At 60.0% G+C, this 24991-nt stretch overlaps 1 protein-coding gene across 1 annotated transcript; it reads left to right on the top strand.

The window, feature by feature from the left end:
* The first annotated feature begins 20461 nt into the window (after positions 1-20461).
* On the top strand, positions 20462-22911 carry LOC116596255 (translation initiation factor IF-2-like). Its single transcript, XM_032353444.1, has 2 exons — positions 20462-21018; positions 21392-22911. Exons 1-2 carry the CDS (start codon positions 20664-20666, stop codon positions 21964-21966), a joined length of 930 nt encoding a protein of 309 aa, XP_032209335.1. The 5' UTR covers positions 20462-20663; the 3' UTR covers positions 21967-22911.
* The last annotated feature ends 2080 nt before the right edge of the window (positions 22912-24991 follow it).

Genomic DNA, 24991 nt, shown 5'->3' on the forward strand with positions numbered 1-24991 from the left:
TGCCTCACTCTCAGAAAAGCACGGTCGCAGCTGCTGCTCTCAGGTCTGTCTCGTAATTCAGAGAGCAGGGTCCTCTCAACGCTGGCGTGTGCTGGTTGTCTTTGCTCTTGAAAATTGGTTGTATTTTCCTGGTTTTAGTACATTGAATAATTCTGAATTGTATCTGGGTGTGTTGAATATTGTGTTGTGAGGTGCTGAATTCTCTGTGTTGTGTAGTGTTGTATTGTATGTGGGTTCCCTACGCAGCGTGGAGCCCAGCAGAGGGCTTCAGCTCAGGACGGTGAGATGGACACCTGAGCCGAGATGAAGAGTCGGCTGAGCCGCCCACGAGCCCCGAGTTCTGCTTAAATTAGTAGTTCTGAGCTGGGTGGGGTTTTGCCCCACAGAGGACCCCGGGACGCTGCTCACCCCCCAGAGTGCACAGGACAGAGCCACCCTCAACCCTAAATAATTATTCAGTCCAAGATAGCAACAGCACATAGGTTAAGAAACCCTTGGGTTTTTAGTTTTTTCAATTAACATACAACGTGTTATTTGTTTCAGGGGTACAGGTCTGTGACTCGTCAGGCTTACGCAGTTCACAGCACTCACCGCACACACCCCTCCCCCCAGGGTCCTGTCCCCCAGCCACCCCATCCCGCCCAACCCCACCCCTCCAGCAACCCTGAGTTTGTTTCCTGAGACCGAGTCTCTCGTGGTTTCTCTCCTTCCTGACCCCATCTTGGAGAAGGCCTTGTTTAAATCTTGTGGAGAACATTAGGTTCGGACCGCCAGTCCTGTCGCCCGAGCCGCGGGAAGGGATTTCGGTGTCCGCTCAGGCCGCAAAGGCTTTGTGGTGCTTCCTCGGCTCTGCTCCCTGCACACACAGCTGGGAAGGAGCCTGGGGCTCAGGCCCCCTCCCGTGCATCCTCGCTGGGCCTTCTTTCTGCGCTCTCTCCCCTCGGGATGTGCCCAGCCCTCCCTGGACCACAGGGGTACTTTCCCAGGCCTTCGGCGGGACGGTTCTGGTTTCGTTGAGTCTGATTCATCCTCTCCCCATTCACTGTGTTGTGCTTTTGCACAACTGGGGTGGTTTGGGGGCAAGGTGGCAAGAGAAAAAAAGAAAGAAAAAAAAGCGGGATTCCCCTAAGTTTTTGGAGCTCAGGGGCCGCTTTTCCTGGTTCTCCGGAGAACTGGTGTTTCTCTGGGTGTTGAGGAGCCGATAGCCCGGCCATGGCTGCAGCTCCATGACCGGGAGGTGGTTTGGAGCAAACCAGGGGGAGAAATGAAGGAAGAGGGTCCCTCAGACCTCCCCCCAGCACGCTGTCCCTCTCAGAGGCCCCTTTTCAAGTCCTCCGGCCAGAAGGAGGGTTCTCTGGGCATTATTTCTGGCCTGCTAACTGTGTGGGTCTGAGACCCAGCCTGCCTGAAGCCAGCCTGAGAGGAAAGCCGGCCAGCCCAGCACCGCACCGGCCGTCCGTCCAGCTCGCGGTCCCTCCGCGGTCCCCCTGCGGTCCCCACGGCTGCACCCTTGCCCGCGTCCTTGGATGCCGGCCTTCCCTATTCTGCCCAGAGCTCCGGCTGCGATCACCGCGGGAGGCCCGTGCGGCGCCCTCTCCACGCTGCCCGGCACCAGGGGAAGCTTCTCTTCCGAGAAGGAGGAGGGGAAGGAACCGCGGGTCTGGGTGGTAAGTGCATTTGCTTTCGAAATCAGCGCACAGGGTGATTGCTCTTAAACCTCTGAAGGGCTGTTGGTTGGCATGAGGCGTATTTTCTTCTCCTCCGATGTCCCTCTGGAGAGGGTGGGAGACGCCGGCAGCACAGCGGCGGGGAGAAGGGGGGGCTCCTGTTGTAGGTGCGGCCCTCGCGGTGATGGCGTGTTGTCTGCGGTCGTCTGCAGTGGTGAGCCCCTCTGCCAGTTAGCTGTGGCCACGGCATGGAGGTCTGGCCCGGAGTGCTTGCAGCTGCGAGCTGTGTCCAGGCCGGACCTTGTCAGACACCCTCCTGTGTGGTCCTCGGGCTGGCTGGCCGTCGGTGCTCGCTGCCGCTAGACGCACAGGGTCGGCCAGGCCTCCATGGCTTTCTGGCTGAGCCACAGGCTGGAGAAGCCCTGGGTCCCCGAGTCACCGTGTGGGGGAGGTGCCCGCGGTGGCTGTCCTGTGCACTCCAGGCCGGGACGTGAGCAGCAAGTAGGATTTCCACGTACGGTCTGAGGCGGGCAGTTACAGTCTCTCCCTGGCTTGACCACCAAGAAGAATGTTGGACTTTTGATGAATGATCTTCTGTCTCTGATCCTGGCTGAGCCCCCTACCCATTCGTGTGCTAATTGGACCCGGGGGTGTGGCTTGTTTCTTCTCACAGCAATGTTGAAAGAGAGATTGAGGCAATGTGCGGAAGGTTTTGAGCCCTTTGCAGGGAAGAGGGTGCGTGAAGACGAGGCACTATTGTCATCGGAGTCCGGAGCGCCGCTCTGCCGAGTGCGCGGAGAAATTATTCATCACCCCTTAACTTTGACGGGACACAAGTGTCATTTCTGCCGTTGAGGGTTGCAGATAATTAGAAAGAACGGTGCTTCAGCCTCCCGGTTCCCGCTGCCCTCCTGATTAGCGCGGCGTCCTTCACTAGGCATGGTGCCCGCCACGGCCGCCAGGACCCCCGAGCAGCCCCCGCAGCCCCCGTGCTCGGGAGGAGCGTGCGGACGGGACGACAGGGCTTCCTGGCACGGAGTTCGGGGAAGCAGCCCGCTCGGCCTGTCTCTGTCACTCGTTAGATGTGGTTTAATTAAGCAAAGAGGGTCACCGTGGGGAAGGCTGCTCTGCCCACGATTTGATTTGCGAGGCGGTTAAAATGTTTGGAAGCTCCTTTAAGAGACCAGGTGGTAAGAATGAGGGGGGTCGTCTACCTGAGTGGTTGAATCAGGAGTGGCTGAGACGCACGAGGCCTTGTGGAGGCCGTCCCTGGGACGCGGATGCTTCTGACCTTCCGTGCCAGAGGGGTGGGGGCTCCCCTGCACCCATGTCTGGCCCCTCCAGGCCTACAGAGCCAGGCTCAGGGGGTGAAGCAGAGGTGTCTGCACCCCCTTCCCTGTATTATGCGGGGGTCATGGTAGACTGACCGCAGCTGTGACAAGGCCCGCGGCAGGGGGTGGCGGTGGGGTGGGGGGATGGTGCCCTCTCCGTCATCAGTCTCCCTCAGCAAGGGCTGAGGCCGACCTTGCAGCCAGGCTGTTGACCCCGATGCAAGCCCTGGCCTCGCCCGGGGGTCCGCGGGTTTCTTTGTGCGGGGCTGTGTGCATGGCTCTCACGGCCTGGCCGCAGGCGCCCCACCCGCCGTCTGGGTCTGCAGTGGTTGCCGCCCTGCGTCTCCGGCACTCGGAGTGTGGCAGGGCTGTGGCAAGGACTCCATAAATCTTTGCCGGAGAACCGTTTGGCTCCCCCTGAAGAGGACAGTAGGACTTTCATGCCGAATCAGAGACGTGATGAGGAAGCAGTTGTCAGGGTGCGTGAGGCGTTGGAGACCCAGGCAGGCCACGGGCTCCAGGCGGAGTGTGCTGACCGTGCGGCAGCGGGTCTCCCTGTGGCAGGGTGTCTGTCTGCAGGGAGCACACCGGGGTGGGGCTGCCGACACAGGGTTCCCTTCCCAGGACCCGAAGCATCTTCTGGTGTCCACTCCCGTGCTGGGACCGGCCTGCTATTAGTGCTATTAGTGACACAGAAGCTGGAGGCGTTGGCACCCGTGGCCTCGTGGCACCAGTGAGATGTTATAGAGACGCTGTGACGCGTATGGGGGGAAGGTGGCCTGACCAGCTTCCCGCTGGGCTGGGAGACTGCGATCTGGAGCAGCAGGTGGTGCGAGGACCTCGACGTCCTCCTGGTCTCAGTGTTGCTCTCCTCCACACAGGCCCCCTTCGCTGCCGCTGTGGGGCTGGCGGCGGGAGCCGTGTGGCTGCCGTGTGGTGGTTGCATGGCGGTTACGTGGCCATGTGGTCATTGCACGGAAGTGGCGTGGGGGTTGTGTGGTAGCACGTGGACACCATACGATAGGCATGTGGTAGTCATGTGGTGGTAGCGTGGGGATTATGTGGCCAGTTGTCATGTGGTAGGTGCGTGGTAGTGGTGTGGTCGGCGTGTAGTCCTCACATGGCTCTTGCATCAGAGCTGCATGCAGCAATGTGGCGGGGTCGTGGTGGCAACACGGTCCTTGGAGACCCATGTGCGAAGGAGCTGTGATGGGCAGTTGTACAGGCACAGACTGTGGCCACACCGTGCGTCACAGTGTCGAACTCTCTCAGTGCGCCAATTCCCTGCCCCGCAGTCTCTACCATGAACTTTCCCACTCCCTCTGCCTTGATGGCCTGTAGAGGCCACTGTGTGGCTCCTCATGGATGGCCCGCGGATAGCACTGGTGTGGCTCCTCATGGACAGCATGTGGGTGCCACTGGTGCAGCTCCTCCTGGGTCTGACCCATTTAAGTGGTGGCTGGACTGTGTCAATAAAAAAGGATAAAGTTGGAGAAAGTTTCTAGGAAGTAGAGCAAAAGAGAAACTCTAAAAGAAAAGAGAAAGGGACTTACAGATCGACACAAAAAATCAATACCCTGTGACCAGGAATCTCAGAAAGGGGCCCCAGGGCCGGGGAGCAGTGAGGACGTCTGAAGAAGCGAGAGGGGCACGGCGGCGGGTTGGGAGGGGCCGGCGGGGCAGGCGGACTCCGCGACAGCCTTGAAACATACCCAGATGGGCTGCTGGGAACGTCACACCACCAGGCTTCGACACTGAAGGAGTACTTAACAAAAAGAGACGACTCAGTTAGGAAGACGTTAAAATCAGGCTGGCATTTGGTCTTAAAAAGCGGAGTGCACCAATGTCCTAGAGGGCAGCACGAGTGCTTCTGGGAAGGACGGGGCCACCCAGCACGGAGCCCCATGCCCCGGCCTTTGTCGGTTAGTGCGGCTCAGATGCACGGCGACTTGTCAGGGTCCCAAAGCCCCTTCTTTAGTGAGCTTTACCACTGGGGTAAACCGTCGTGCGGAGAAATGCAGGGAGTGGGTAAGCACGGACGCAAGTCTGCAGAGAGACAGAAGCGCCGACCCACCAGCCTCCCAGGTGGGCCCCTCAGTGACGGCCATGCCACCGGCCACCACTGTCATTTACTGTGCCAACTGCTGAAGGGTGGGGGTGTGAAATGGGGGGCACACAAAGAATGAGGAAGCGACAGGGTCTCAGGTACTGGGGGCTGGTGCTGCAGAGCTGGGGTGTCCGAGTGGCGGCTGCTGGTGGCCCCAGCCCCCACAGGAGACTGCCACTCGGGGTGTCTAGGAGAGATGCCCCTGGCGGGGGGAATGGGCACCTTCCCCAGGAGCAGTCAGCCTCAGTGGGGGGTGGGGAGAAACATGAGGCCACTAAGGGCAGAGAATGAAGGAAAACCCCCCGCTGACCCCCTCGAAGCAGGACTGGAAGTGATGGGGGGCAGGGAGCAGGAATGACCTAGTGCACTCCCTCAAATACAGGTCAGCAAAAATGGCTTGCTTTTGAATATTTGGTAAAGTGTAAGAAAGAAAAGCCACTTGAGTACGGCCCCTAGGAACGTTGTCCTGAGCGTGAAGGTAGTCTGACCCCAAGGCCATTGCTGGCTCGTGCTGTCCGCGGGAGCAGGGTAAGGGCCGTCTAGCGGCAGGTGGCTGCCCACCTGTGCACCGGGGACGGTGGGCCAGGTGTGTGGATGGACCTGTGGGGACCCCTCTGGGCTCTGCCCCGCCCACTGGCTGAAATGCTGTGCTGGTCATGGGGTGAGGACTGCAGTGTCCTGAGCCCGGTCCCCAGGGACTGTTCGTGGCCGTGTCTACCTCCCCCTGCATGGACCCAGGACACAGAGAAGGTGATTCCCCACCGAACGTGGGGTTTATCGGTTACAGTGATTAGCGATGCTAACTCATTCAGGTTAATTGGTTTTCAACTTTGCAGAGTCTGTAGACAAAGCACAGGAGACTCAATTATGAGTAAAAATAGAACGTCATGTTATCAACCTTAACAAGGTGCAGTGTCGCTGTCAGCGTCAGAGGCGGGGGGAGGGGGGCAGATCGGGCACGGAGGCGCCCACCCCTCCCTGAGCCTACGGGAGCAGGGGGCCCCACGGGGGAGGGGGGTGCCGCAGGGCCTTGGTTACTGCCACGGTCAGACGCCTCTGAGCTCGGGGCTGAGCACGGGTGCTCCTGCCCCGGGAGGCGTGTGCCGTAGGGGAGCCAACACCCCCTCCACTGCGTGGGGAAGTAGCCCTTCCCCCATCCCGGGGGCAGGGAGGGGCCCCGGAGGAGCTGGAATCAGAGCAGAGGAGCGGGTGTAGGGGTGGGGAGGGTGGGCAGGGCTCTTGCTGCCCCTCCCTGCCCTCCTGCCCTCTCCCTTTCCTCCTCTCCCTTCCCCTGTCTCCCCTGCCGAGCCCCTCCCCCACCCTCATTTCCCCTCCCCCCACCCCTCCTCCGTCCCTCATCCGCCTTCCGTCCTCGCGTGCATGTTCACCGTGCGCGCTTCTGACTTACTGAGATGGAAAATACTAGAGGTTCGCTAAGTAAGTCAACATTAGAAATTAGGTGACTCAAGAGAACGAGAGTTTTGTTTCGAGCACTCGCGGGGCCTTCGGTTATTAATAATCGATAGCGCCTTGCGCGCCGTTCTCAGGGACTTGTCAAGCCCCCCACCACGTGCGGGGCCGTCAGACGTTCTTAAATGGGGTCATCAAGGGCCACCTTCCCCCCCTTGGACGTGCCGCCGCTGCGGTCTTGGAGAGGAGCCCCGGTTCAGGCTTTTCACCTTCTCACGGAGGTGCCCGCTCCCCCCGCCCCGTGCCCCAGCAATCACAGATTCTGCGAAGCCCACGGGCCAGTTCTGTTGCGTGAACATACACTGGCCGCTGCTGTGGGGTGTGTGGCGGGGCCGGAAGCGCCGAGCAGGGCTGACAGGAGAGCCGAGTCGGAAGCACGAGGTTTGCAGGTCGCTTAGACAGAGCGGCATGGAGGGAGCAGGCGGGGGGGGGGGGGGGGGGCACGGCGGGGGGGGGGGGGGAGGCAACCGCCCACCCCTGGGGCCAGCTGGCCCAGGAAGAGGCCTTGGGGCTCTGCGGCCTGAGCCAAGACGTCTGCAAGAGGAGGTGACGTCTGAGCTTGTCACCCAAGGAAAGGCTGTCGTCACCAGGGGAACAAGTCGGGGTTCGTGCAGAGAGGGGGTGGCGGGGAGGTGGGGCCTGCGTCAGACGCCCTGGGCAGCCTCCAGGCGGGGGTCAAACCAGGCATGAGGAAGAGGAGGGGGTCGTCAGGAAGCTGTTCCTAGTGGGGCGAGTGCAGCTGTGTGCAGAGGACACGTCTGAGCCCGGTGCAGCCGTGGGCGCTGCGGACAGGGTGCGTGGGGTGAAGCCCTGCCTCGTGGTCTGCGGGTCTCCCCAGGGCGTGGGCCGTGCACAGACGGCTTGCTGGGAGGGGGTCTGGCCACCGTTTTACTGGAGAAGAGCCCAGGCACGGAGTCTGTAAAAACTGGAGAGGCAGAAACCAACCCTGGCAGAGGCCTGTCCCCTCAGATCGAGGAACCAGGATGTCGGCGCCGGCGTGGGGCCCCAGCACGTGTGCGTGCGTGTGCGTGCGTGTGTGTGCGTGCGCGTGCACGCAGGTCTTCTGGGTGCCGCGCTGACATTGGGGTGCCCAGAGTGGGACTAGCAGCTGGTCTCCCCCGGGGCCTTCCTTGTGATCATCTTTAGGGCCCTGTGGCCTCAGTGGCCTCTCTCAGGACAAACTCTGTGGCCCTAAAGCTGGTATCACAAAACCAACACTGGTTTTGCGGGCCGGACGCCGTCTTCCCTCCCACACAGCAGGTCGGCTTCATGACAGATGGGTCTGGTGCTGGGGGGCGCCGGGGGCACGTTCGGGGTGTCCCAGCATTAGAATCACTGCGGGTCCGAGTCCTGCTCTGCGACGAGGCCGCAGATTCCCGGTTCTGCCAAGGAGCGTGGCAACCGCGTTCCGCTGAGGGAGGCGGGAGGCAGGAGTGGGGTCTGCTGCGGGGATTAGCACGTCGTGTGCGATTCCTTCTTAAAGGGAGCGGAGGAGACGTCTGCACCCTTTTCCGTTCACCTTCACATACCTGCCATCCGTCTGGGTGAGTGGTGCCAGGGCCGCAGGATCCTTGACTCCGGGGAGTTCTGTGTTTCGGGGAGGCAGGAGGACCCCGGGGGCAGGGGGCCCGGGCCCTGAGAGGTGGGGTTTGCCCGTGGATGGCACGGTGGGTGAGACGGGACGGTGGGGCTCCGCGGGGCTCACCTGCAGTCACTGCTGCTGGGGCCCCGAGAGGGAGCCGAGATGTCTCCGCAGCAATGCGGGGGCTGGTCTCGCCCGGGCTCTGCAGTCCCTCTGTGCTGGGGTTCAGAGGACGCCCCAGCTCGGGACCCCCCGCCACAGAGGCGCTGGTGGTGCTCCTGAACGGGCCGAGGGCTCCCAGGGCACCCACCTTCCTGCTAAAGGGCGATAAGGCAATTCCTATTCCAGGGACATTTCTCTCAATAAATCCAAGTCAGGCTCTGAGAGATTGAAGTCCCCGAGAACAAGGTTATGGGGCAACTTGACAGACCAGAGGGAGGTAAATCACCAGAACGGATGACATTTCTCCAGATGGAAACCGAGCACGGATCTCATCGGGACGAGGACGGGCGACCCGCACGGCAGGTTGTAAGTGGCGCGGAAGCTGCTGACGGGTCTGCCCTGCCTGCGGACAGAGGTCAGGTTCGTGGTCATGGGAGTGACCCCGGAGGAAGGGCCCGTGTCTGCTGTCCCACGTCCATGAGGATGGCGGCCCGCTGTGCTGAGAGCCCCTCCCGGCCCTGATCTCGATCTCGTTTATCCTTTGCACTGTCCCGAGCGGGTCCTGTTGTTCCCGCGGTGGAGGCCCCGAGGCGTTTGCGAAGCTGCCCACGGCCTCGCGCTGGGGTGGTGGTGGTGCTTCATCTCCACGCGGCCCGACTCCACTGTCTGTGCTCTGCCTTCCCCCGGTGAGCTCCCCGCGGCATGGAGGACGCACTCGCCCCAGGCTACCCTGTCCAGCTAAGTGACTCCTGGGGAGGCGTCCGAGCGTCCAGGTGAATGAATGAATGAGCCCAGGGCATTCCCGGGACCCCGTTGCTAACACCAGCCTCTGTTTCCTGAGGGCCTGCCATGGACTTGGCTGCCCGGCTGCCCTGTCGGGGGCCGACCATCAGCGGCTCAGGGCTCCGGGCTCTCCAAGGACAGTTTGCTTGCAGCTCGTGCCGTTGGCAGAATTGATCCTCGTGGGAATGCTCACAGGGAACGGGACCATTCCCCGTGGCCCTGCCACCCCTTCTCAGGGTGGAGCCGTGAGGCTGGCCGTGGGACGCTCAGATCCGCAGGAAGGGACGGACAGGATGCTGTGCCGGTCTGGGTCCGGTCATCGAGGCCTGGCAGCCTTGCCTTTGCTCTTGGATCCTGGCTGCCATCTAGCACGTCCGTTGTGTCCTTCTGGAGGTGGACCCTCGGGAATGACAGCACACGGAGAGGAGGAGACGCCCCTGGAGGAGGACGGCTGTGCTCACAGAGGGGAGGAAAGCACGCCGCCCTTTGAGCTCCACGTGCGACAAAGCCGAGCCCTGCGCCCCGAGCGCACCAGAATTCCTGCCCCTCAGGGTGGCGAGCACTGTGCTTCTCTTAGGCTGCGGTGTCCTGGGGTGGTTTGTACGGGACGGCTCGGCCCCCCAGCCCATGAGCACTAGTGGCTACCGGAGCGGCACACAGCATGGGGTCTGTGAGCACCGGAGGCAGAGCCAGTCTGGGGCCGAGGCAGAGACGAGCGCGGAGAACTGTGGGACACCGGTGTGGGATCCAGGACCCTGGGAAGAGGGACGGATGCTCCAGAGGAATGGGCTCCCCACGGGGAAAAAAAGAGGTTTCCAGTTACTGGCTCTCACGGGAAGCGGGCTGGAGAGTTCGTGTTAGCACAGGAATGCTGGCAACCGTCCCTGCCCTGTGACCTCTGGCCAGAGACCAAGGTGGCCTGGGAGACGTGGGTCCGCGTGCCCACTGCTGTCTGGGCCTTGGGTTACTGGGATGGCATCATGCAGCCTGGGGAAGCCAGATGGACAGAAGACGTCCCGCTGTCCGCCTCGCTGCACATCCCTGGGAGGACAGAGGTCAAGTCCAGCCCCGGCTCCCCCACTTTAGAACCGTGTGACCTGCTGTTGGCGGCCCTAGGCTCCTGGGAGCAGGGCGAGCTCACGGGTTGGGCTCTGTTCTCCTGTGACTCTGCCCACCCAGGCCTTCCCGCCCGGCGCTGGCTCTGCATCTCCTCCTCCCACAGCAGCTCAGCTCCACGGCCGGCCGCCAGAGGAGCGCCTCGGACGTCCAAGGCTTGTCTGTTGTGCCCTGAACATCTCAGCCTTCTCCACGCCATAAATCGTATTGTATCCAATTCTCTATTTCTTTTTTCTTTTTTTAAAGAGGCTGGGGAGTAGGGACAGAGGGAGAGACACTCTCAAGCAGGTTCCACCCCCCAGCGCAGGGCCCAATGTGAGCTTGAACCCAAGACCCTCAGGTCACAGCCTGAGCTGAGATCAAGAGTCAGATGCTCAACCAACTGCACTACCCAGGCGCCCCCATCTCTGATTATCTCTTAATGTGAACTTTCCTCTCTTATCTTTTTCTTCTTTCCTTTCTCTGGCACTTCTTAAAAGTCTAAAAAAAATAAATAAATAAAATTTAAAAAATTTGTTTTCTACTACTGTGTCTGCCACCTTCTTCCAAATACAGCCTGTTCCCTTCGGGGCTGGACCCGCTGCTCGTGGACGCCCAGCCTGGCCTCCTGCCTCCTCCTCTCCCTCGTGTGTTCCCCTCCATGGTGGTTCAAGTTGGTGGCAGTGGGGGGCAGGGATGGAGGGCCCCCAGGGGATGTGGGAACAGCTGGGACCCCACACTGGCACTGGGGGCTGTGAGGCTCTCAAAGCTGGAGAACAGGGCACTTTTTCTTAAAGGTTTTCTCCAGCCAGCTTCACGTTTTTGCAGACAGCACGGAAGGACGTGTGCCCTAAGCACCTCCAGTAGGACGAGAATTGTACTGGGGACTGTAAATGTTTCACCCACCGCGTTCACTTGTCTCAGCAAGTCCACAAGGGAGGTGTTCCACTGACACATTCATGTTGGAGGACGCAGAAGCCCGAGGAGAGCCGAGTTTGTGTGGTCGGCAAGGATGGGGTTAAGCTCTGAATCCAGGTCACCTGCCCACTAACGAACTTGGTTCGTGGTTCGTGGTTCCATTCTCATTCAGTGGCTTCACAGGGAGCTTCCGCTCAAGGCAGACTGTTTGTTTTGGGAGCTGAAGACTGGTTTTTGACGAGCTCTGGTGGCCCCTGTGCTGACTGGGTACCAGAGAAAGGACTGCCCCTCCCTTGGCCTTGGTCCAGTGACGCTGCTTTGTCGTGGGCCGCGAGTCCACGTGTGGATGGAGGAGGCTCGTGGGGTCCTCCAGGGAGAGGGTGTAGGCAGGGTCCGTGGGCGTGGAAGCGATCCGATGTTTCTGTTCCTGGGCGGCTGCAGACGAAGTCCCACCCACAGCAATGAGCCGCCGGCCGGGAAATCTCAGCGTGCCCAGGGTAGTGTGTGCTGGTGTGTGTACACGGGCATGCACGTGCGCAGGCGGGTACACACGCGTGTGCTGCTGTGAGCGCGTGAGTCCTGGGGATGCGGGGAGAGGCCACGCTCAGGCTTACAGGAGAAGACGAGCGCCCAGTGAAGAAATCAGCCTGAACGTCGCCCTGTGTCTGTGATCTGGGTGTCCTGCCTCGGAAGGGACCAACTAGACACTTTGTCTTTTGTTCTGTCTCTCAGCGGTGGCCAGACAAGCAGAGATGCATGGCCTGCGGGGGCCGGGTCCTGACTCGGGGGGAGGGGAGTGTTTCTCTCTCTCCACCTGCTAACACAGCAGCGGAGAAGCCGCTCCTTCTCCCAGTGCTGAGATCTAGGGTGACCTTGCCGTGTTGATGCATCCCTTTGCCGAGGCCCCTGAAAATGAGTCTGGGCTCTTAGCTGGCAGAGGGCGTTCTGGGAGCTCTGACTGTAATTCCTCCTTGGGGCCCTCCATGGGGTCGGTGTCCTTGCTTGTGTGGGAAGGGAGCAGAGGCGTAGACCTAGCAGGTTCCCGGACCAGGCAGAGGTGGGCTTGCACACCACCCTTTGTCACCTCCGGCCTCCTGTCCACTCCTGGGGAAACTGTCTTCCTGGCCGTTCTGGGACGTGGCCTTTTGAGAGGGGCGTGTGTGGTATGCGGTGCGTGTGCGTGAGGAGGAGGGTCTGTGCTCTGCTTTACCACCGTGGCCCACATGGCCCTGGAGCCGAGGCGGAGACCACCCCAGCCACACGGCTCCAGCCGGAGCTCTGCGGATCCTCCGCAAGGCCCAGGGCGCGAGGAGTGTCACATGTGGCTGTCTCAGATGGGAGGGGCATTTTGTAGGATGTCCCTTCTGCCGGTCCGGCCATCCCGAGGCAGCCACGGAACTGGCTGGGGCCCACGTGTCCTGTGGCTCGTGGAAGCCGCTATGCTGAGCACATCCTTCCCTCATCCGCACGGTGATTTTGACCGAAGGCTCGAGGGAGTGAGAACACACTCGCCCCAGAGACGGTGCCTGTGGCTCCCAGGGGACTGCCCAGAGTCCCTAGTCCAGGCAGCCCTGCCCCAACCCCGAAGGTCCTTTGCTGTGACAGCTGCTCCCGCTGCCCCACTGTGCTCGCACACCACCTGTCTTCTTTCTACGTCCCGTGGGGATGCATGGCTCTGGGGCTGGAGCGAGCCCTGGCTGGGCCCTAGCTGTGTGCCAGGTGCTGGGGAAGGCAGTGACGACGGGGTCGTGCTGGCCCGGGAGCGTGGTGTCCAGAGCACATGTGCTGTGTGCGTGCTGGTGGCCACTACGGGGACCAAGGGAGAGGGAGAGCAGAGGCGTCTGTGACGCCCAGGGCCAGGGGCCCTGTGGAGGTGGTCAATGAGGGGCAGAGGAGAGACCGGGTGAGAAGAGCAGCTCGCGAGTCCCTCGCGTCGGGTGTGGGGAACGCACAGTGCAGTGCTGACTGCCTGGCTTCCGGCTGGAGGTCCAACAGGGCCACTTTGGTCGGAAGCCAGAAGGAGAAGCAGCGGGGCTGATGCCGAGCCCAGGCACAGCTCCACGACGTAGAAATGGTGTCTGGAGGGATGCTGGGCGGTTGTGGACAGGTCTGAGAGGCGTGGCACAGAGAGAGGGTGGTCGGCTTCCCCGTCCCCTGGGCTGTCCTCAGACCTTCTCTCCGGATGGCTGGAATGTGAGTCCTTTCTGGTTCCGCGCCCAGCCCGAAGGAGAAGGTGGCTCCGCTGTGGGACCGTGCCGAGGAGGGTAAGGTGCACCCCCGTAACTCACAGAGGGAGGCGTTCTCTTGGCCTGAAGGTTGCACTGTGGAACGGAGGAAGGGAAAACACTGACTTTTCCTGGTTGTTCACTAACGATGGTGATGCTCTGGGTGGGAAGAAAGTGTGTGTGCGAACAAGGCACGCGGAGGAAGCCCTCGGGCTTGGCGGCAGGAGAGGGTTCTCTGAGACAGAGAGTGATTGAAGCCGGCTGTGTCGGGTGCAGGGTGCGTGGTTCTGTCTGCGAGGTGAATCTGGGAACGGGCAGGGCTCGGCCAGCAGCGGCTAGCGGGGAGGAAAGATCCATGTTGAGGGGAGGATCTGAGCTGCTTGTCCTAGCCCAGGCAGGGCCTCCCTGAGAGGGGGCTTGGGGCTGCTCGCCGGGGCCGTGGTTGGTGGAGGTGGACCTGAAGGGGAAGCTCGAAGTGGTTGAACCAAGAACTCACACTGGTTAAGACATTCTAGGTTAGGGTCTCCTGGAGTTCCAGGGTTTTCTGTCGGTTTTGGGAAGTTGGTTCATTATCATGTCCTCGTGCTCTCGGCATCCGCTGTGTCGGAGCTCGGTATGTCTTCAGTGCTGGTCCCCGCTGCTTTCCGGGACACACAGAGGATGCACCCCCTATGGCCACGGACTCCCGCAGCAGCCGGGGCCTCCGTGGCCCAGGTTGTCCCTGAGCAGGCCCCGCGCGGGCCGCCTGGCGGGAGGCATGCGAGGGTTCAGAGTCAGGCTCCAAGTCATCCGTAATCGACCTTGAACGCGGCTGTGTCTCCCGGAGCCCATGAGTAGCCCTCAGTTTCCTCGTCTGTAACGTGGGATAACGGTTAACGACAACATACGCTGTTTCCAGACTCACGAGAAATTGACGGATTCATGTAAAGCCCTTCATGCTTCACTTGACGCTAACACAGGAAATAAGCCCCTTTCTTATTACGCCTACTGGGGTGTCAGCGTTCGCTACAGTGTTGCCACTCACGTGGGGAAGGCGGTCCTGCCCTACAGCGGGGACCGGGGCCGGAAGACCCCGCCCACGCCCGTCCCCGGCGTTTGCACGGCACGGCTGCGGGGGTGGGGAGCGGCCCTCGGCATCTCCCTCACGTCGACCAACGGCGCATGTCGGCTGTGACTTCTTTCTTTTCTCTCCTGAAACGTGCCTGCCACGCGACAGCCGAGGGGGAAACCAGGTGCTCGGTGAAGAAGGAGGCTGGCCCCGGGGGCCTCTGCCAGGCTCCGCATTTCCGTCCACGCTCAGCGATCTTACGGGGTGTGTGGGTTTCGTGACGTTGGCTTTGTGTTTGTGCTTCTGTTCTTTGCTACCGTCCTGTGAACCGTCTGATGGCTGGGCACGTGCCGGAGGGGCTGCTCCGGCCAGCCCGTTTAAGGAAGCCTGGACCAGATCGCCCTCAGAAGCGGCATTACTGAGGCACAGTGAGCAGACGCGGGGCCCCACGTGCTCCGCGCCCCAGGCCATGGGTGCTGGTGCATTCACGGAGCTGTACGGCCAGCCGCACAACCTCGGGGCCCCACAACCTCGTTTTAGGGCACTGGCGTCCCCCTGAAAAGCAACTTCTCACTGTCCATACTCACTCCCCATTCTGACCCGGCTCTGGGCAATTATTAATCTACTTTTTGTCTCTGTATATTTGTGCACTATTTATTTATTTATTCTTGACATTTAAGGTAAGTGGAACCACACTGTGGTCTTCTTTTGTGACTGGCTTCCTTGACTTGGCAGAATGTTTCCGAGGTTCATCTGCGTTGTGACCCAGCAGCTGGCGCTGGTTTGTTACCAAATCGTGCTGCCGTACAGAATCTACTGTGTCTGGTTTCCAGTTCAGCGCCTGACGGATACCTGGGTTGTACCCTTCTCGGGGACATTGTGGCTAATGCCGCCACCCACATTTGTACACAGGCTGTTGCGCACACATGTGAAGGCAGGTCCCCTGGGAATGTACTTCGGGATGCGACTGCAGGGTCATATAGGCCCAACATGCTTCCTGTGTTCAGAAACTACTGGGGCCTCTCTGCGTCCCTGTGGCCACACCATCTCTGCTCCGTCCGGCAGTGTGAGTGTTCCGTTGCTCCACACCCTTGACGACACTGGTCATTTCCCTTGTTCTGGTACCAGCGGTCCTCGTGGGCATAGCTCGGTTGCGTGGTTCTCTGTCAGCTGGGGACGGTGCTTATGGGCCACCAGTACTTCTTCCTTGGTCACATTGCTGTTTTAGAAGTGCCGTGAGCAGAAGGTCCTGCACACCTGCCAAGGTGACGTTTCCTGACCATGAGTCGATGGAAGGCTGCCGCCGCGATCCCGCTGGCTCCTTGCTGGTGCGTGGCACCGCCGTCCCACGTAGAGCTCCCTCTGGAGCTGGGGCTGGTGGTGCCTCTGCCAGGGCCTCATGGTCCGATGTTGTTGGAGGGGGGCAGCGGTGGGCTTGCCGAGCGCCTCCCGCCCGCCTGGACGCACTGTGGTGGCTTCTCATGTGTGGCGTCCTTTGGATTTCTGTAGGCCTGCACGGTCGTGGGGCTTCTCCCCGATTTTGTACAGGAGGGAGCTGAAGCTTGTCCAGAGTTGCCAGCGCACGAGGGGTGGTCTCAGGACCCGAGCCCACACCTCCGTTCTCTCGCTGTGCGGTATCTAGGGACCTCGTCACAGCAAGAGTTCAAACATGAACTTGTTCCTCTGGCTACTGCTTGGGAGACCTGGCCTTCTTTTCTTTTTCCTTTTTGAAAATATTTTCATCACAATAAAATATACACAGTGAAACTCAAAGCTTGAGCCGTTTTTTGAGGGGGTCTCGTGGCCCTGAGCACACTCCCACTGCTGGGCAGCCGTCACCGGCCTCACCACCAGTGAGGGGCTCCGTCCTGCACCCCGTGAAGCTCTGTCCTCGTGAAATGTTACTTTCCCACCCCTGCCCCGGCCCATCGAGCCGCCCTCTCCTGTGCGTCTCTGTGAGGGTGACCGCTCTGGGTCCGGCAAGTGAGTCCTGTTATACTGTGCTGTCCTGTGGCGTCTGGTTTACCTCAGGGCCCGTCTCGAAGCTTCATCCGTGTTGTAGCAGGTGTCAGGCCCTCCTTTGCAGGGCGGAGTCACGCTCGCTGCAGGGTGGACCCATTTCCACGTCTCCTTCGTTCCCATCATGGACACTTGGGCTGCTTCTACCCGTTGCTGTGTTACAAATGCTCGCGCGAACATCGCCGCACAAATGTCTCTTCCAGCCCTGGCTTCAGCGCTTGGGGTGCCTGTCCCGAAGGGAGCTGCCGAGCACAGACCGCTTGTGCCCTTACTTTCTCGAGGAGCTTCTGTACTTTCCCACGGAGGCAGCGTCCCTCTGTGCTCACGAGCCGTGCACAGGCGAGCCGGGCCCGGCATTCTTTTCAAGAGCGGAATGAAGGAGGTTCACGTTTCCGTGCATAGGATCAAGAAGTCACAGGGGTAAAAAGTACTGCACGGCAGATATAGGCAGTTACGCCGGAAAAAGGTTGTCCAACGACAGGGAGTCGCCCCCTGTCCTGTGTGTCAACGCTACTGAAAACCACCACCACCCAGTCGGGACAGGCGCCCTGCCTGGACTGACGGCATCCAGGGTCTGTGGGGCATCAGCCAGGGCAGCTCGAGGGCTCCTCAGAGGACTGGTGCACTCCCAGAGGCAAGGGACACTGCTTCCTGCCACCGGTTGCTCCTCTGTTCCTGAGGTGGCTTCGGGGGTGAGAGGGCACAGCTGTGTCCGCGGCATCCCGTGCCTCGCCGGCTCTGATCTTGTCACCGTGCGATGAACCATTTGGTCCCTTACACGTGGCTGGTCCCATAGATGCCTGCCCAGACTTGGCTTCCCCCTTTCCATCCTAGAGATCGGCGCTTTTGTGCAGACTTAGCACCAGATGTGTGTTTACTGGCCCTGGGCCCTCCCCGCTCCTCCCGTGGCAGGGCCCAGTGCCCCCACCCCCAGCCCGCCTTCTGCCGGAGGTAGAGAGGACAAAAGGCTGCCACGTGTGGAAGACAGATTGGCGGGGCTGAAACCACGAGCACGGAGTCTGCTCTGGACACTCTTTCACAGCCTGGGACGAGTCGCCGCAGCCCAGGGGAGTGCGACGAGTCCCCGCTTCCCAGGAAGCAGGCCCTTCGGAGCTGCCCGGTCTGGCCAGCCGGGTGACGCCCTGAGCCACGTGGCCTGTGGGGCGAGGGGCTGTCTGTGTCTTTGGACGGAAAGGGGGGTTAAAATACCTCTTCGTCTACTGAGGACTGCGTCCGTCGTCAGTCATGTCTCCTTCTTTCTGTTTAATGAGAAAGACCGTGGGCCGGGCAGGTGCCGAGGCTTCCCGCCGCCCCGCGGCCCACCATTGCTCATTTAAGTGGAGGCTTAAACAGCTCCAAGAAGCAGAGAAGCCTGTGGAGCGCAGCAGAGGAGTTCCCATTTCACTTCTCCCCCAGATGAGGTGGGTGTCGTGGAGCCTGACCGCTGACGCCCCTGAGCCGGCCGGAGTCATTCTGGGGGGTCGGACGGGGCCACGTGATGCCCACACGGAGCGCGCTCCTAGAGGGCGGGGCTCCAAGAGGCAGAGGTCGCACTGTCATTTGACTGTTTTTCTGTCTGTTTTCCGTCTTACTGGTTAACGAGTCCCCACAATCCTCTGTTCCAGCCCCGGGGCACACATTCCGCATCACCTGCAAAGGTCAGAACAAGAGCGCGTCCCCGTGTCTCGCACCGCCAGGCGGGGACAGAGCCTCAGGGCTCCCTCTTGCAGGGTTCCCTGGGTGCAGTGAAGGCCCCCGCCAGGTACCTGTGGGGCCCTGCTCTGCCCTGTGTGCGCCTGCTGGCCCCCAAGCGAACGCTTCTCTGAGGTGGAATTATGTGTTGGAAACAAGAAAAATAAAAACTGGAAGGGGCGAGCCAAGAAGGGTTGTATTTTCTGCTAGATTCCCACAGAATTCTCTGTTTATGCAGGGACTCCGTGTGCAGATCGTGGTCAGGCCCCGAGTGGGCACCTCCAGGGCTGACCGGGCCCAGCAGCCCGACATCTGACCTTCTACCGAGACCCTCTCATTCCGATTATTGATTCTTTAACGGCAACTAATGATGATGTAAGGCTCTGCCGGCTGCGCGTTTCAGTGCTATCGATCACTTGTTAAAGAGCAGGAGGACAGGCCCGTCCACGCACCCCGAACCTGAGAATCACTATGGGTTCCTGTGCTGCCCCCAGCACCCCTTCCGAGGTCCCCCAGACCTCCCGGCTCTGGCCCCTCCTGCCTGGGGTCCCCCGGTCCTCCCGGCCCTGGCCCCCTCGCTCACGTACAGGCTGTGTCTCGTCTCCGCTGTGTCCACCTGCGGTCCTGCATCCCAGCTCTCTGTACCTGAAGCACACGTCTCACCCCCCCATCTGTCTGAATCCTACCCGTACTCTCAAGACGCATCTCAAATATCATTTCAAATGTCAAATAACAGAGTGATCTTTAAAAAATATAAATCAGATCATGTCATTCTTGTGCTTAAAATCTTTAATGGTTCCGACTGCCCTTTTCACACAGCCGGGGGGCTCCCCACACCGGGCCCACAGCCCCTGCTTGGGTGCCCATTGGCTGGCCCATCCGGCCCTCAGGCCAGGTCTGGTTCCTCCCATCCTGGGGGCTGGACACCCGCTGCCCCTTCAGGGGCTGCCTTTCCAGCTCGCACACGTCTGCTCTGTGTCAGTGGCCGAGTCGGCGTCCAAGTGGATCCTGGAGGAGCCCTTCCCGGGGCCCGGGTGGGGTAGCCGCTGCAGAGGGTACGCAGACGCCCCCAGACGCCATGACGCGTGGCCCCCGGGGCTTGGCAGAGGGAATGACGGTTGCCGAGGGCCAGCCAGGACGTCATCCCAGGTGCCCCGGCTGGGCCCCTGGTGGTCCTGTGCTCGTGGAAGTGGGAAGGGGGCAGGAGGGTGAGTCAGAGAAGCCATGGGAGGGGCTCACCCTGAGTTGCTGGCTTTGAGGATGGGACCAGGAAGGAGCCAGCAGCCCCCAGGAGCTGGGAATGGCCCGGAGGCTGGGAGACAGCCGCCCGCAGGGAGGGAGGGTCCCCGAGGAGCCGCGCATCCATGCTGGGTTCTTCCCTGGCCCTGCTCCTCTGAGAGAGCAGGATCCTGTCCGCTTGTCTGTTTGCCCGTGGGTCCCCGGCTGGGCTGTGATCGGGGCAGGCCTGTGTCCGCTCACCCCAGGGCCGTGTGGGCGTGGGGGGGGCGCACCGTGGATGGGGCCTGGTGAGCACACGCTGAGTGGCTTTTGTCTGATTTCACTGTATTTTAGTTTTGTAATAAATCCGATTTGTTAGCGAATAAATATGTATGATTTGTTAAACCTCTTTACGCAGTCCGAAACAAATACAATCGTGGTTTTGTGTATGACTGTTTGGAGAGGCAGCCCCTCATCTAGGGACTGGTCTCGGAGCCGCCCAGTGGGCCGGGCGAGAGGTTCCGGACTCTACAGACCCAGCCCCGGTCCCACACGCCTATAGGCCAGGCCTTTGACCTCTGGTGGGCAGGTGGCCCCCTGACCGTGGTGCCAGGGACACTCACCTGTGCTCATCTGGCGTGGCTCATGGAGACGCCGGTGCTGGGGCCATCTGAGCACTTCGTGTCCTCTCCGGGGGTCACGACCTGCAGGCGGCTCCCACCGAGGGACATGTGGGCCCTGATCGCCACCTGCAGGCCTGCTGGGGCTGCCGCCTCCGGGGAGCCCTCGGCCAGCCCGCCCCTCACTGGCCTTTCTCCCGCCGCCCCCGCGGCAGCCGCTGCACTCCGAGTCCTTCCCGGGCTGTCTGAGCTGCCCAGGGACTCGTTTCGGGGATGGAGTGATGTCTGCTATCTGGATGGTCTCCAGGGCACCGAGGCGAGCAGATGGCCTGGAATTTAGGAGAGACGAGACGGCGCTGCGGCACCGAGCAGAGCTATTTCTTCCTGGAGATGCTTCCTGTCAGGTAAACACCAGCAAATCAAAAACCAATTCTGCAGAGGGACGATTTCGCCTTCCAAAAGATGAAATTACTGAAGGCGAGAAACAGCGTGCGTTCCGTGGAGAAACCCAGGTACGGCGGTTCTGCAGAGCCCGCGTGTTTTCCGCGTGTCCTGTGCCCGGCATGTGCCCCTGCAGGGGGATCGCGGGCGCAGCCGCTGAGGTCAGGCCTGAGAGCACCGGCTCTGCTGTCCACAGTCAGCCGCTGTCACGAAGCTCGGGGACAGCATCTGTGTGCCGCGGCCTCTGCCGGGCGCTCACAAGGCCCGTGTGCCCCATGCCCTCCCATGTCCCCCTGTGTCCCCCACGTCCCCCACATGTCTCCGCACGTTCCCCCGGGAATCTCTCCCCACCACCTACAGCCCGCAGTCTTTCCGCTGGCGAGGAGGGGGCAAGGAAGCCGGGCACGCCCTGCCCGGGTGCCGCTTGCTTTCGAGCCCAGGCCTGGTGCTGGCCGGGCCGCCGCATGGAGCTCGGTCCTCACTTGTCATCGCCACCTGGGAGTCCACCTGGCTTCCAATAAATCACACCCCGGACAGCAGCCCAGGGATGTGGGCCCTGATTTCCTCTCCACCGCCGATAACAACAGACAATTGATTTCCTGTCCAAAGCTGGGTTCTCCAGCGAAATTAAAAGAGTCAGGTCTCGAGGCAAATAATATTGTAATCTCACCGAACCTCGGCCTCTAGCACGAGCTAGCATTGTATGCTTCCGATGCTCTCAAAACCCAGAGGGGCCCTAGCTTTCCCCTCTGCCTGTCTCCGTGCCCTTGCTCCGTGATGCAGGCCGAGAGCTCATGAACCAGCCCCGACCCACACGGCCTCCCGCTGACCCGCATGGCCTCTCTTGACCTGCACACCCTTCCCCTCTGATCCACACAGCCTCCCTCCCTCACCTGAACAACGTGTCTCCGACCTCACACCCTCCTGTGTCTGACCTGCACAACCTCTCTCACACCTATGGCCTCTCTGCGACCCTCATGCCCGCCCTCCCTGACCCACACGCTCTCCTCCAGAGAAGAGTCAGCGGGGCCGTGCGCGTGGGCACCGGCAGACTTCCCAGACGGAGAGTTCCCACACGTGCGCACACGTGGCCAGGCCTGCACGTTTGGATGGCGAGGAAGAGAAGGAAGGGACTAGGTCTTCTGGTGCAAACGCGCAGACTCCAGGACACGCACCTGTCTTCCCTCCGCCCTCCCTCTGCTACCGCCTGGGGTCCACACTGTGTGCTGGCCGGCCTGTCCCCGGGGGTGCAGCGAGTGGCCCCGGGTTTTCGCCTCCACGGTGGTCACCGTCATCCCACAGACAGGGCGCCTCCATGTGGGGAGAGGGAGAGGGTCGAGCGCTTCCAGAGCAGGGGTGTTGGGGGAGGCCGAGGGAGAAGGCAGTGTGTCCGTGGGCAGGACCCGGGCCACGAGGCCTGGGGGCTTCTTCCCACCTCCCCCCGGAAGGAGAGCTCGGCCCCTCCCCGGCCTCTGATGCCCGGGCTCTGGAGCACAGCAAGCCCAGGGCTGGATGCTGGGCCGCCTGTGTGGTTTCGGTTTTCTCACCTGTACGCCGGGGACACGGGCACGGTTGGTCTTTGGGATGAGACAGCCTATGGAGCACCCGGCATGGGATCATCCGTGTCCCTCTGTCACAGCCGCGCAGGCCGTGGCGGGAAGACGGAGGGAGCTGTGGAGTGCAGAAGGCACTAGAAGCAAACCATGCCCACATCTCACTTTCGCGATGGAGAGACCGTGGCCAGTTGCTCCCGTCTGGTGATTTTTACAAATCCTTCGAGTCCCGCCTGAGGGCCCGGCTCCCCCCAAGTCACTGGTCTGGCACCGTCCCTACTGTCTGGGATGTCCTTGCCGCTGGGCTCAGCTTCTCCTAGATGGATCCCAGTGGTGCTCGATCGATGCTCAGGGTTCCTCCAGCCCCTCGGAGGGCCTGGGTTCCGGCCAAGCCGATCCTTCTTCCTGCTGCCTTCTCCCTGGGAACTGTGGGGCGGCTTCTCGGTGTCCCTGATCCCCTGCCCACAACTGCAGGGAGCTATGGGCGCGGCAGCCGCAGGGCGTCCCCGGTGTGATCTGACAGTGCGGACCCCCGGCTCCCCGGGAAGCAGCGGCGGCTTTGCACACAGCGAGGCGGCGACCCCCGAGGCACAGCACGTGCAGCATCTTGGGTCCAGGTAGATGCACATTTCAGACGAGATGTGTGCTCTTTGGTGTTCGTGCGGGTTTTGTAGCTGTAACAAGGAGACTCGGTCCCCCAGAAAATATTTTTTTAATGTAAAAAAGTGATTGATTGGAGACATTTCAGTTTCCTGTTTTTGTTTTCTGAAGGTTCCTATAAAGATGGAGAATGTAGGAATTCCTGATCTGATGCCAGAGATTATTTTTGCCCTGACCTGCTTATTTTCACTTTTAAGCTTGTATAATGCTCTGTCCTCTCCTATTTAACTCAAACATGCACCAAGCTCTCACGGCTGATGAGGGCTTGTCGCTAGACTCGCCCTTCTCCTAGCTGTCCGCGGTCTGTGTTTACTCGTCCCTTCTGTCCGTTGCCTCCTTCCCCTTCTGCCCCCCCCCACCCCCGCTCTCTCGGTTAGAAGCGCTTTACTTCTCCAAGACCATAGATCCGTCTACAATTTGCACCAGGGACGGCACGACTAACTTTGTGTCCCATCTGCTGCCCCCGAGGGGGTGTCTGGTGTGAACGTGTGTGGGTCTCCTTCATTGTCTCCCCCCGCCATTAACTAATTTTCCTAACATAATTTTTCTTTTATTTAAGTTTTTTGGAAGGTTTTATTTTTGAGTCATCTTGGCATCCAACGCAGGGCTCCAACTCACAACCCGGCGATTGGACTCAAATGCCTCACCAGCTAAGCCCGCCAGGCACCCCTGTTTAATACATTCTTATCCGGAGCCTACTATGTGCCTGGTCGTCTGGAAGGGTTTTAAATAAAAATAACTTATCTGGGGCACCTGGGTGGCTCAGTGGGTTAAGCCTCTGCCTTCGGCTCAGGTCATGATCTCAGGGTCCTGGGATCGAGCCCCACATCGGGCTCTCTGCTCAGCGGGGAGCCTGCTTTCTCCTCTCTCTGCCTGTCTCTCTGCCTAATTGTGATCTCTGCCTGTCAAATAAATTAAAAAAAACCTTTAAAAAATAACTTATCTAACCCTCACAAGAGAACTGTTAGATACTCATATCCTCATTTTACTGATGAAGATATTAAAACAAAGAGTAGGTAAGATTCTAGCTCAGGGTTACATGGCTACAGCAGTGGAAGCAGGATTTGGACCAGACAGCCAGGCAGATCTGAGCTCTTTTTTAAAAAAAATTTTAAAATTCTTATTTATTTGTGAGAGAGAGAGAGAGCGTGAGTTGGGAGCCGCAGAGGGAGCGGGAGAGGCAGGGAGCCCGACATAGTGCTGGATCCCGAGACCCTGAGATCATGACCTGAGCTGAAGGCAGACTCCTACCGACTGAGCCCCCCAGGCGCCCACATCTGGGCTCGTGATCTCTTGCGGGCCACCCCTCAAATCTGAGTGCCAAAGTCTATCACGCACGACCTGCCCAGACCTGTCCAGGCACATTTCTGGGTCTCCGTTCATTGGCGCCATCACTGTGTGTGTTTTGGCCCTCGAGGCTCGCCCATTTATATCTTGCGCTTTATTTCATCATGAAGGGTCCTACAGGCATCCAAGTTACTCGCGGTTGAAAACTTCCCTTGCCTTTTCTTGCTTTTCATTACTCTAGGTGGCCTTTCTGACCAATTCTACATCAACGATCCTACTGGAATTCTGCATGAGTTGCATTAAATTCACGTGTCAGGTCGGCAGGAGCGCGCGTCTTCCCCACATCAGTCTTTGGATGTGGAACACGCTGTCTTCCTTCACTGGTTCAAATCCGTTCTTAGGGCACCTTGTTGGCCTGTGGCTTTCATCACAGGAGCCTGACGTAGTCTTTGTAAGGTTAACTTCTAGATACTCAATTTTACTGTTAGGAATAGGATTCTTTTTTCATGTTTGCCCTGTTAATGCTGCCGTATAGGAAAACTATTGCTTTTTCTATTCATGTTATGGAATTTTATAAATGTGTATCTTTTCAGATTCTTTTTTTTTCACATAGGCATGTTTGAATTATGTCAACTTTGCCCCTGCCTTCCTGACGGATGATGGCTAGCTAGCGAGCGAGATATGGGTTGCCCCCCCTTTTTTATTTTGCTGGGGGGCTGGGGGAATGCTGGGAAGGCAGACTGCCTTGTCTTCTCCGCGGTTTCAGAGGGAACACCCCCTCTCATGTAGCGTTGGGTTTCTCCTATCAGCTTTGTGGTTGGAGTAGATATTTTTAATCACGTTCAGGAAAGGAGTCCTCATTCTTAGTTTATTAAAAAGTTTTTGTGCTTGTCTCCGGCATTTCCTCATGTGCGCAGAGCGCTTGTCTCCACTGACTTACACCTGCGGCGAGCAGATGCGACGTTTGCCCTGTTACCGCTCCTGCCCTGGGCTCACTGCCTGCACCCGCCCCCACCCCCGCCGTGGCTTTAATGTCCCACCATGGTAGTTCGTGTCTAATTTTTGCATCTGTATCCCTGCCTTTCATTTCCTGTTCAACCTGCCCTTGCTCAG

This window comes from Mustela erminea, chromosome 7 (genome assembly GCF_009829155.1).
Source record: "Mustela erminea isolate mMusErm1 chromosome 7, mMusErm1.Pri, whole genome shotgun sequence".
Taxonomy (NCBI): domain Eukaryota; kingdom Metazoa; phylum Chordata; class Mammalia; order Carnivora; family Mustelidae; genus Mustela; species Mustela erminea.